General features: G+C 36.1%; 1 protein-coding gene across 1 annotated transcript in view; it reads left to right on the forward strand.

The window, feature by feature from the left end:
- The window catches only part of LOC104277130 (apoptotic protease-activating factor 1-like), a gene marked incomplete at its 3' end in the record, with an annotated part of 14,982 nt that extends 4,155 nt beyond the window's left edge, over positions 1 to 10,827 (forward strand). Inside the window, exons 5-12 of the mRNA XM_009873679.1 lie at positions 3,002 to 3,114; positions 3,642 to 3,773; positions 4,404 to 4,642; positions 5,173 to 5,340; positions 6,189 to 6,320; positions 7,658 to 7,771; positions 8,337 to 8,515; positions 10,701 to 10,827. Of these exons, the coding sequence (XP_009871981.1) occupies positions 3,002 to 3,114; positions 3,642 to 3,773; positions 4,404 to 4,642; positions 5,173 to 5,340; positions 6,189 to 6,320; positions 7,658 to 7,771; positions 8,337 to 8,515; positions 10,701 to 10,827 (1,204 nt within the window). The remainder of the gene's footprint in view (positions 1 to 3,001; positions 3,115 to 3,641; positions 3,774 to 4,403; positions 4,643 to 5,172; positions 5,341 to 6,188; positions 6,321 to 7,657; positions 7,772 to 8,336; positions 8,516 to 10,700) is intronic.
- Positions 10,828 to 12,530: the final 1,703 nt, after the last annotated feature.

Here is a 12,530-nt window from a genome sequence, read left to right on the forward strand (position 1 = left end):
AAACTTCTTGGTCTACAGTTATTGGAGTGAGAGCAGATTTTTGTAATACAATGAGCTATCGCCAAGAAACTCAATGGTTTCAAACTTCAGGAAAAGTGACTTGATTTAATCAAGCAGCATCTCAGTCACTGCACAGCTTTTTCAATGTTTGGACAATAGTTTTTGTTATTTGTTATTTTGTGTTTGTACAGGGAAAGAAAATATTTTCTTGCGAAGAAGCGATTTGAAAAACACTGCCAGGTTCTCCACAAGAAATCTTTTGTTTCTTGTGGACATGCTACAGGAAAAGTGAAAATAAGTCAACTGAAAGTGTAGGCTTCCCTCAAGTATGCCAAGTGGTTGTCTCCATTGACAAAGTTCTAGTTATTTTTTGTCCATTAACAAACAAACCAAAACTCTTCAGAACAGAAGAGTTTGGATGTTTCATTCATTCACAGCCTCACAGTGTCTTCAAAGTAGAAGGGAGAACCCTGTGTTATCTTCCTAAGATGTAACCCTGTGGCATCACCAGAAGTTGGCAGCTACTATAGCCAAGTAGCGTGACAGCCTAGGGTGGTTGATATACTATACTGTGCTCTACTCTTTGTAGTATACAAAGTGACTCATTTAAGAGGGGCTTACTGTGTTTTGCTAGAAGGGGACCCGTATGCTGAAGAAACTAAGGGGAAAAGAGAAAATGCTGACTTTGGAAACAATTAGGCCCTTGGTTTTATTTGAAGACATTTTGGTGCCAGGTGTGGCCATGTCTTCCTTACCGAGTGCTAGATATCTCATGTGGGATGCCGCTGACCTGGCAGTGTTCGCTAATCAGCTTCAAAATGAAGTAACAGGCCTTAGGTAGAAATATTGCAGAGAATGACTGCACTTCAAGGAAGAGGGACAAGGATTGATTCTGTTGCCTGACTGCTTGTTGCCATTTCAAAACCGTGTTAATGTGATCACACTGTTCGTCCTGTTTCTCTTTTCCCTTCTCCTCTGTCTTAAACGCTGTGAGCATATTGCCAAATTCGACTCTAAATTAGGAACTTTGTATCTTTGAAAATTCTGTAAGTTTATGAAAATTGACTGTTGGATAAAGAAGAGAAATCCAAGTAGGTGCCTTCAGTGGCAAAAAGGGGCATCCAGAACAAAGTGCAGTGTGTTTGTTGTCTTGCTAACTGGTCACCTTGAACATGTGGGCTGGGGACAGGCTATAGACTGTGCTGCATCCTACCCAGTGAGGGATAGGTAAGAAAGTTGTAACAAAAAAACTGAAAATCTTGCTGCCGAAGAGTTACCTGGGCAATCATAGTGGGCGTGGGAGGAGGTAGAGGGGAACGTACTGGGGAGTGGGATTCGTAGGGTGCAAGCGAATGGGAAACCAAGCTTCGCTAGATCTGCTCCTCTGTGGAGCAGATTCAGGAGCTCTGCACTGGAATTCTCATTGGTGGAAAAAGTCACTTCAGCTATTTCTAGATTCAAATCATCAGCTCTGTGTATCTCTTGAGAATAAAGTTTTAGTCAAAGAATTCAAATTGTGAGTCCACTATGTTTCTTGAAATTAAAGTATTAGTCATATTAAAACTTTCTGATCAAAATAGCATTATTTAGTTTGTTGGATTATGGTTGAAGAAGTTGAAGCTATGATGTGCTTTAAAGTTAGAAATTCCAGAGTTAAATCTCCCATGATTGTTATCACGGTGTTTTGTGTTTTTTTTTAATTTTATTTTTATTTTTATAATCCTAGTTAGAATTTAAGATTTGGTGTTGTGATTAGGGAAGGAAGTCACTGGCACCAAAGACTGGGAGGACTTCGAAGTCCTCAGATTAATTAAAAACATAAAGTCAGACTGTAATGTGCTGCCCAGCGTATTTTCAAGTGTGAAAATTAGTACCATAAAATTAGTCATTTATGGCTATGATAGTATTCTTGTAAATCCTCTGATTTATCAGAAGGGTGTTAATAGAGGAGCTATATAAAAGTGGGGTATGAGTATCCAAGACTTATATGCAGCTTTGAAAATTTGGTGTAATGCGTATGTACTTGTTAATGAAGGATAAAATCCTTATTTTTAAGCATTGGTGGCATAAGTGCCATTTAGCTGAAGAAAAATGTGGAAGTCTTGACATGCTTCGGTGGCAGCTGGACAATTTAACCAGTGACTAGTGTAGCTGAAAATGCCATTTTAAAAATTTATTTTAAAACAGGCAGTAAATGTCAACAGTTTGTAGGATTTGATTTAATTAACTTTATTTCCTCCATAAATCACACAGAATGCAAATAACTTGGTGTATTTTTTTTTTCATAAATGTACTTGCCAACCAATCTTTTTGACTTCTTGCTGTCTTTGAAACCAACCTTTTAAAAAGAGTATTCAGTAATTTTTGTCAGATACAGGCAGGTGTAGGGAGCTCTAGTCTGCATTATTCTGGTGAGAGTGCATGTAGTAACCCACAAGCATGACTAGCCATAGGATTTGAGTGTGTAGTCACTATAAAATGTCCTCTCTGTAAAAAGAGACTTGTCATCCAAGACAATTCTTCCACAAGAATATTAGTCTCATAGCTCTCAGAAGATACAAGAACAAAACTGAAACTCTCAAGTCAAAAGGAAACTGAACTGGTTTCTCCCAGAAAGTTTATCACTTGCCTGCGTCCAGCAGAGTTGTTATCTACTCCTGTGCAACTTTTGTCTTCATTTATGATATCTGCTGACTTGAAAAACAGGGCAAATCTTTCTGGTTTTTTTGGCTTTTACTAATGGAAATATTTTTCAAAGCTTTATTTTTGTGTTGGGGTTTTGTTGTTGTTGTTGGGTTGTGTTGGTTTTTTTGAGATACTTGCATTCAGCTCTCTTGCACAGTGTTTAATGCCCTCCTAAGATATTTTACATATTAATATAAAAAAATAACGTAGTGGTGCATTGTAAATTCTGAAATGTTCTGTCATTATTAAAATGCAATGCTGTATTTTAGCACTAATAGTTGATCTGAAATCTGCAACATATTCCTTCTTGCACTAGATCTCTTTTGATCCTGGATGACATTTGGGATTCCTGGGTGTTAAAAGCATTTGATAATCAGTGTCAAGTTCTTATCACCAGCAGGGACAGGAGTGTAACAGATGCTGTATCTGGTAAGGAAGTTTCCTGCACCACAGGTTGTGTGTAGACATCTGCATTTTGTTCTTGTGAACTTTGAAACAAATCTGATAGAATCTATGTCTGTCGACTTGTGCACAGGGGCCACTGTTTTAGAATTCTACTCTGTAAGGCTTTATGCACTTTGTGAAATAAGTTTTATGTGTTATCCTAGAAGTTATGTGTCTGCGTTGAAGAGAGCGGTGATTCTCCACAGGATAAATTAACCTCTGTGACACTGCTGCTGTTACACTGCTTATCTCTGTGCTATTAAGCAGTCACTGCTTTGACATGCCCATAATGCATTTGTAATTATTAGGGTATAAGCTAATTTATTTTGTGTCTCTACTGCCAACTTGATTCTGATAAGTAGAATTTATACTCTTCTTAGTACTGAGCATATAAAGTACTATGCAAAAAATCATAAGCTGGGTCCTCTACCTCAGATTTTGTTCAGAAAATACTCTCAGTTTCTGTGGGATTTTAAAAATATTTTTAATATTTTCCATGTTTCTATGTCTAGGTAATAAATATGAGGTTCATGTGGAAAGTGGACTAGCACATGAGAAGGGACTGGAGATTTTATCCCTGTTTGTGAATATGAAAATATCAGAACTGCCAGAACAAGCTAACTGCATTGTAAGGGAATGCAAAGGTATACCTGATGGTCTTTAACATACCATTTTCTACTGAATGTATTTTGTTTTTCTTCTAGATTTGACTTGTAAATAAAGGAGGGAACACTCTTACTAAAGACTGTGCACCTTCAGCGAAACACAAGTGCTTCTTAAATGCTTTTTGTTTTTTAAGACTAAATAGAAGTGATAGGATGAGAGGAAAAGGGCTCAAGTTGTGCCAGAGGAGATTTAGATTGGATTTAGGAAAATTTATTTACAGAAAGAGTGATGAAGTATTGGAACAGGCTGTGCCCGCTTAAGTGGTGGAGTCACCATCCCCGGAGGTGTCATGTAGACATGGCACTTCAAGACATAGTTTAGTAGTCATGGTTGGACTTGATGATCTTAGAGGTCTTTTCCAACCTTAATGATTCTATGTTGATTTTTGAGTAGTTTTCTTTAGCATATCTTCCCCCCACCCCTCCATTACACTTAAATCTGGTGAGTTTGCAGATGTCTACATAGGTGATGTTTTGTTTGTCTGTTCTCCACACCTGAAGAATTTAATCAATGCATTGGTAAAATTACCTGATTTATTAAACCACTTGACTTATCTATTGGATTGTGTTCCTTGAAAACCTCTAAGATTAATTTAATCTTTCCTTCAGGTTCTCCTCTTGTGATATCCTTGATAGGTGCATTATTACGAGACTTCCCTAGTCGCTGGGAATACTATCTCAGGCAGCTGCAGAATAAGCAGTTTAAAAGAATAAGAAAATCTTCTTCTTATGATTATGAAGCCCTTGACGAAGCGATGTCCATAAGTGTTGAGCAACTGAATGACAATTATAAAGAATACTATAAAGACCTCTCTATCCTTCCAAAAGATGTTAAAGTACCTACTAAGGTAATAACAGCAATGCAGAAATTTCCTCAGTTTTCGTGAGATACAAATTTTATGAGTTCTTCAAAGTTATTGTTTGTAATTGCTGGGTATAATTTACGCTGTATGTAAGTTAATAGTAATTGCTAGATTGGGTAAGTCAGGTCCCTTTTTGTGTCATGACTTTTATTATCAGTTGTGAAACTAAAAAATGAATTGAATAAATGTATTCATAATGCTTAATGTGCATTCTGTATGTTGCTTTTAATTAGATTCTAATTAAGTTCTCTGAAGGCTTGAAAACTGTTACGTGAAATTTGTGTCCTTTAAGAAATCAACAGAAATAGATGAAAGATCGGATGACTTGTGTTTTTTTGTCCTGTAGTTTGATGTGAAAGAATTGGTAACTTAGTAAGTTGAATAGCATTTCTAATATGTCTCTGTTTGTTGGTATGTGTTTTATTGTCAGTTAACTGGTAACCTTTTATGATATTCATACAAGTCATATTGCTCCTTAGTTCTGATTCTTTTTCTGTGTTAATATGCTTTTTTAGGTTCTTTGTATTCTTTGGGATATGGAAACTGAAGAAGTTGAAGATATACTACAGGAGTTTGTTAACAAATCACTTTTGTTCTGTGACCGTAATGGGAAGTCATTCCATTATTATTTACATGATCTTCAACTTGACTTTCTTACAGAGAAGAATCGCAACCAACTTCAGGTAGAGTATTGACCGACCTACTTACTTTTAACTTTACTTTCCAAAGCTGGTCATTCTTCAGAAAATGTTCCTTTGTTAAATGGTATCCAGAGTAGCTTCACAGAATAGGTCTAGAATGCAGTTAAACTTCATTCTGGGAAATTAAAAACATTTTCAACTTGAAACTGTGGAGTGGTTTCACAATGGTTCCATTTGGAGCTAAGAAACTAAACTAGGAGAAGAGTCTATATCCATGATTTCTCTGTGAAAGATGGAGAAGGAGATGTGAAAGAAGGGGATGGAATGTTCCACTGATGATTCCAAAGGCATCAAAGCTCTATCAAAATAGGGAGTTTCTTCTTTTGTAAAGAGAAATGCTTTTTACACTTTTTCTTTCAAATTCAAGGCATTTTCTGCAGGGAGAGAACCTGTGGGTTGGGTCCAGTATGTTTATAAGTTCTGAAAGACAGGGCAGAAAGAGTAAAGAGGAAGAAAAGGCCAGTTTTTAGACCCGCTTTGAATCTATATATGTAAGGGCTGTCTTTATTTGGCTACCCACATTTATTGTGAAGAGTAATTTGATAGCTCTTCTCAACTCAGGAAGGCAGACTGACAGCTTGCTTTTCTGTCTTTCAATACCCAGAGAATGTTTCTGGAGAAGTCATTAGCAATAAATTAGGTTAAGTGTATAGGTTTGGAAGGTAAGCTTTTATTATTTGTTGATGTATTACAACTGAGAAATAATAATATTATTCCACACTACTGTATACAATGTAATATTAATAATAATTACAATTTCTCAATACTGAAACCAGTCCATACCTTGGTATATAATATTAACTGAAAGTGTGCTTTGATTCACCTTGCAGGAGCTACATAAGAACATAGTGAATCAGTACAAGAAATACTACAAACTTAACATGCCTGTTCCATCTCAAGAGGATTGCATGTACTGGTATAACTTTCTAGCGTATCACATGGCTGGTGCCAACATGCAGCAGGTGAGTTCTGACTAGTGTCCTCTTGTTTCCCTTTTTGACCCACACTTACTCCTGATTTTCCTCTCAGACTTCTTCCCACTTGAACTTGTTTTCTCCCAGGCAAACACTCCCCAGATTCCTTTAGGGAGTGATAACCACTGTTAGTTATGAAAACTACTTTATTTCTGTGCTTTGTGTCTTGTCTTTTCAACCAGTTATATGATAATACAAGTAAACTGATTTCTTCAGAGAATTTGATTAGAGTACTTTTTTTTTTTCTGCAGAAGACTTGTTAGTTTTTTTCCTCTTATGTTATACTGATTTGTGTGTAAAAATTTATTCACTGTATTACTAGATTTTAATATCCACAAAGTTCCAGCAAGAGTTAGATGAGCAAATCCCTTATTTTGAGGATTGCCTTGACGCCTTTAAAAAATACCTGTCATTTTTGCCACCCACTGGTCTTTAGGTACTGAGATAGTATAAGATGCAAATTGTGCAGGAAGGTTAATACTTAAGTAGTTTCACTGGAATGTCTTTAGAATTCTTGCCTTGAATAATGTTTGATCCTGGTTGCTAATTGCTTTATTTCACGTATATTGAAACATTTTCAGCTGAACCTTTTCTGAGATGGTTCATCTAACTTATCATGTAAAATGCACTTTGTGTACTTGTATCTTTCAGGAACCTTCATAATTAATGTGGGTTGCAAATCTTTTTTTTTTTTTTTTTATTAGGATCATACTTCTTTCATTATCTCAGTCTCCTTAATTTCAGTGTATTGGAAAAAATTTTTATTATTAACCTTTCTGTAGAACTAGGTTCTCGGAGTTCTTTAGCCTATATAATGACAATTGTTTGCTTCCCAGAGTTTACACTCTTTACATTACTTATTTCTCATTCTTTAGTAATGATTTCTGTTTGTTGGAAGGCTAATAAAGAAGAGAGGTACTCTTTTTCTTTGTTTAACCATGATAATTTGTTAATCCTGTCGGTATTTTCTGATTCTAAATTGAAATACGCTTTTGAGGCTGTGCAGTGTTGTCTCTAAGCGTTTTTCTGATCCCAGAAAGTATGGTCACTAAGAGGTCTAAAGAAAACATCAGACCAATACTTGTGGAAGATAATCATCTGACTAGTAGGGATAAAGAAAAAGTAGAAGCATTCATTTTTTGGTTTGTTTTTTTTTTTTTTTGCCTCAGTCTTCAGTAATACTGACAGACCGGGTCCGCTGTGTGAGAGACAATTGTACCAAAGCATATTAAATACCTGATGTATTTCTTGTGCTTTTCTTTTTCCCCTTAAGTAGATTCTGTTGTGAAACTTTCGCTGTGAACTTAAATTTGTATTTCTTGTAGGAACTCCGTGATCTTATGTTTTCTTTAGATTGGATTAAAGCTAAAACAGAATTGGTAGGGCCTGCTCATCTGATTCATGAATACGTAGAATATAGTTCAATCTTGGATCAAAAGGTATGATACTAAAAGGTAAATGATCAGTTGGTTTCAAATATATTTTTCTGTTTTGTAATTTCACTTTGTTGGATGTATGTATGGGAGATGTGTAGAAAACTTAAAAAACTGGAACATAAAACCAGTACTTTAACTTGGAGAAGAGAAAAATGAAGGAAATACAGCTTTCTGTTTTAGTTGTAACTTGAGTGTGTGCTCAAGTAATTGGCCATGGAACTAGATAGCAAAGGTGAACAACAGTAGCTAAAGGTGGGTATGTGTGGTACTCTGCTTTTGAGGAGGTGTGGGATGTTGTTGACTGCTTGCAGTAGTTTTTCCAGTATTTTCTATTAACTCTTTATTAAGTAATTCACTGTTGCCACTATCCTTTATTTGAAAAATAAGGATAATACGTTTTTCTGAGTATGATAATGAATTATTTCATTCAATTGTATGTACTTGCTAACAGAACCAAACAGGAAACTAGAACTAAGTGCTTTTGTGAAAGTATTAGGTTAAAAAAGCAAAGGGCGCTTGGGAAATAAATCCCTTCTATGTTATCAAATATTATCTGCTCTGTACATAGGATGGCACAGTACGTGAGAACTTCCAGGAATTTTTGTCTTTAAATGGGCACCTCCTTGGTCGGCAGCCGTTTCCTGACATTATACAGCTGGGTCTTTGCCAACCAGAGACATCAGAGGTGTATCAACAAGCCAAGCTACATGCTCAAAGAGAAACAGGAACATTTTATCTGGAATGGATGTAAGTAGCTGCAGGCTGTCTGCTGATATGCTGATTGCTTGGTGCAAGGAGATAATGTGCAACTAAATACAATATATGGCTAATCTAAAGACTTTTTTTAAGAGATGCTGTGGTTTTTTTGGGGAAAGAAAGTGAAATAATTTTCAAGAACTTGTGAGAGACGAGGAGCTCTGTATATCTAAGGCCACAAATTTGCCATAATTATACAGAAGTAAATAGAGGAAAATCTTCTCTACTGACTTAAATAACAACACAAAGATGAAAAGAAAAGCTTTGAAACTTATCTGAATAATTTAATTTTTAAATAAAAGTTATAGGGCAAGTATTGGTTATGTTACAGAATATTTTTAGGTTTTTTAGTAAAATGTACACTTTAAAAAGGACAGCGTTTGTATTAACTTGCAAAGTTTTTTGAAAGTAGCGAGATGGGAAGTACCAAAACTTTTTGTAATCTCTACCTGATATTGAAATTTCTCCTATTGAAATAATTCTTTGCTGTTTTCATGTTTCTGGAAGTTGTTTAAGGAAACACTATCATACCTAAAGGTTTTTCTGGTAGTCATCTGACCACATAACTGTTTCTGGTAGATTTTTCTGCTTTATGTTTCTGTTCTGATATCTGCAGTACTTGGTGGTTACTCTGTCAGGTAATTATGGTAATAAGCAGACAGGTTAATCCAGGCATACTTGAATTCAGATCTTCTCCTGAAATATTTGGTTGTTTCATTTTGCATAGCTGACAGAGTTCTAACAATAACGTGTGGAAGTTGCACAATTGAGAAGAGTCAATCTCAAGGGAGTTCAGGGCTTTCACCTTGAATGTGGGAGACTTGTGCTGAGGACTTGGACTGAAATCAACAGAACAGAGACAAATGTGTTTTGTCTCCTCTCCTAGTGCAAGGTTCTAAAAATGCTTTGTAGGACATGTAGGTAAATACATTACTCTCTTGACCAGCAATTTTTGCTTTATTAGAATATGCAAAGATGAGTCAGTACTTGGCAGTGAAAAATTGCTTTTCTTGTACATTGCAGCTACTTGGTTTGAGATGTTTTATCCATTGTTTAAATGCTAAGCCTGAATATTGAAACTGGTAATGATAACAACTTGATTCATTTTGACACTAAAAAAAATTTAATCTTGTAACAATCTATTCATCACCAAAATCATCTTATTACAGTGACAGCTTTCTGTATTAAGATCTGGCTAAACAGGATGAGCATTGCCACTAATTCTAAGTTTTTGTTAAAGTGAAGCAAGAGTCATGTAAGTTATGTTAGATTTTGTACTTAATCTCCGACTGAAATGCAGTGATGGTTATAGATGTTATTTAAATAATAAGATAAGAATTAATTGCTGTGAAAGTTAAGTAAATATACTAAGATCTAAACAATTATATGAGTGGTTTTGAATAAGCTTGAGAAAAAAACCCTCCAGGAGAACAGGAATTCTCAAGAAGAATTTTATATTGGGAAATATCACACATCTCTTAGAGAGGAGGAGATTAAGGGGAGATCTCATCGCTCTCTACAAAGGAGAGAAAGGAGGCTGTAGAGAGGCGGGAGTTGGTCTGTTCTCCCTAGTGGAGAGTGATAGGACGAGGGAAGATGGATTTAAATTGTGCCAGGGGAGGTTCCGGTTAGATGTTAGGAAGAATTTCTCTACTGAAAGGGTTGTCAGCCATTGGAACAGGCTGCCCAGGGAGATGGTTGAGTCACTGTCCCTGAAGGTGTTTAAGAGACGGGTGGATGTTGCGCTGGGGGACGTAGTTTAGTGGGTTGATAGGGCTGAGACAAAGGCTGGACTTCATGATCTTCAAGGTCTCTTCCAGCTGAAACTATTCTATGATTCTGTAATCAGGTCATAAAAATACACTGTGTGTTGCAGTGCAGTAGCTTTGCCTGTGAAGTAGCATGTTAATTTCTTGTGCACGTGTTATTCTTTTTGATCTCTAAGCTGTAACTATTGGAGGCAATAAAAACTCTGAGTGAGTATTGGAATTTGTGTTTCCTTTATGACTTCAACGTAAAGGCCGAGAATTAAGGTATAGTGGATTGGTTGGTTTGTTTGTTATAAAGCTTACAGCTCAAGATCTGTGAAGAACTGTTGTCTTTTTATAGAAGATTTTTAGTTGTCTATAGGACTAGAAAATCCTACTCATCTAAAATCAACTGTCTTACCCTGTAGAAATAAAAAATCCTTGAAAAACCTCTACCGTCTGGTTGTTCGTCCACATAGAGATGCAGTTTACCATGCCTGCTTTTCTAAGGATCGACGAAGAATAGCATCGTGTGGAGCTGATAAAACACTTCAGGTAAGATGCCTCTGCAGAAGTGAAAAGAGATGCTATGTAACCTTTTAATGGCATTTATTAAGTCCTCCTCCGTTTGTTAACAGTTGCTCTTCCTCTGTTATGCGGAGATATCAGGGATCTAGAATGTATTTGAGACGAATGATTGAAAAGGATATATTATATACACGGACATCAAGTCACATGTTTAGAGTAGTAAGCATTGTCTTCTAGTTCAAAAGCTAAGCTGTGTGATTTCAGGGTTTATACCCTCACCACTGCAGTATATGAATGTGGGATGCCTTTTAATCCTATGGAAAAGCTGACAACCTACTTAATGCATCCTAATGCATTTAATTTGCTTGTGAAAATGTTATTTCCAGTCACAATTGATATTCTACACAGCTGAGAAACAGTGGGATGTTTTAGTTTCAGCTTTGCTATTTCTATAACGTAGTAATGGGCAATGTGCTGCTCCGGTGCTTCATTAGTAAATTGTCTTATGCAAAAGAAGTAAATCTCGGGAGAAAAATGAACCCCAGAAGTTGACAGCATTAGACTGGAAATAGGTCGAGAGTGCTTAGGAAGTGGATTAGGGGAGACAGAGGGGAATGTGACTAATACAAATTTGCCAGCAGTCTCTGCCTGGAGGGGAGCCAGCCAGCTCTCAGGAAAACTAGCAGTCAGCCAGCCAGTAACCTGGTAAAGTATCCCTATTCCAGACAGCCGAAGGTAAGGGAAAAGAACAACTTTTCTACAAGCCTTTGGTATTGTTTTGAATGCTTGACAAGTTGAGTACTAAAGCAATAATATTAGCAATGTTTAGTTGCTGTTCATTTGCCTACTTAATGTGCTGTTATTGTGTTATTATTTATTTTCTTTGCTGGCTTCTACACTATTATGATTGTGGCATCTGCTTAAGGAGATGCCTGGTAGAGGTACTCACTTTATGCTGTGCTGAAGTTACTGTGCTGGGCTTCTGTACTTAATGGCCTTGTTATCGAGACTGCAGATTGTTTATTTTTCTCTTAATTTTCTACCCCTAAAAATAAAATGCGTGGATTGCGATTGCATTTAAACTAAACTTTTGTTGAAGTAATAGGAAAATGAGCAATAATACTTTAACTGTTGAATTTTGAAACTATTCATGTTTTTTCTAATAGTGGCCTAAGCTTTTCAGTTTTCAAGGCTACTTGTGCTGTTTCTGTAGAATAAAAAAACAAAACACCACAGTGATTTCTAGATTAGGAATAGATATTTTGCTGAATTTACTGTAAATGTAGATTTCCTGTTACTTCAGTAATTTGTGTTCATATTTGAAGAAATACTAACCATTTCATTGCCATTGATACTCCCATTCAATGAAAAACTAAAGGGGAAAAAATGGAGGCTTCATAATTGTAGTGTCCTCAGCACTGCTGTAAAGAACACCATGTGATTTGTTTTAAAAATTAAGAATATGTAACCTAAGGATGAAAGGGAGATCTGACTTTTATCCCTTTCCACTCCCCCCCAAACGTACAGCTAAATCTCAGAATTTTAGGAAAATGATTAATATGAAGCACTTTTTCACCCAACTATACTTTTATTTGTTACCTATGACTAGGTCAAGGTGGAAACTTATGTCATCCTGTATGACTTTTTACAACTTCTTTTTTCTTGTCTGTTCCCCAAATTATCAATTGCTGCTTACATTTTTACTTTCCACAGAAAGATTTTATATATAT

Source organism: Apaloderma vittatum, unplaced genomic scaffold (genome assembly GCF_000703405.1).
Source record: "Apaloderma vittatum isolate BGI_N311 unplaced genomic scaffold, ASM70340v1 scaffold42637, whole genome shotgun sequence".
Classification (NCBI taxonomy): Eukaryota; Metazoa; Chordata; class Aves; order Trogoniformes; family Trogonidae; genus Apaloderma; species Apaloderma vittatum.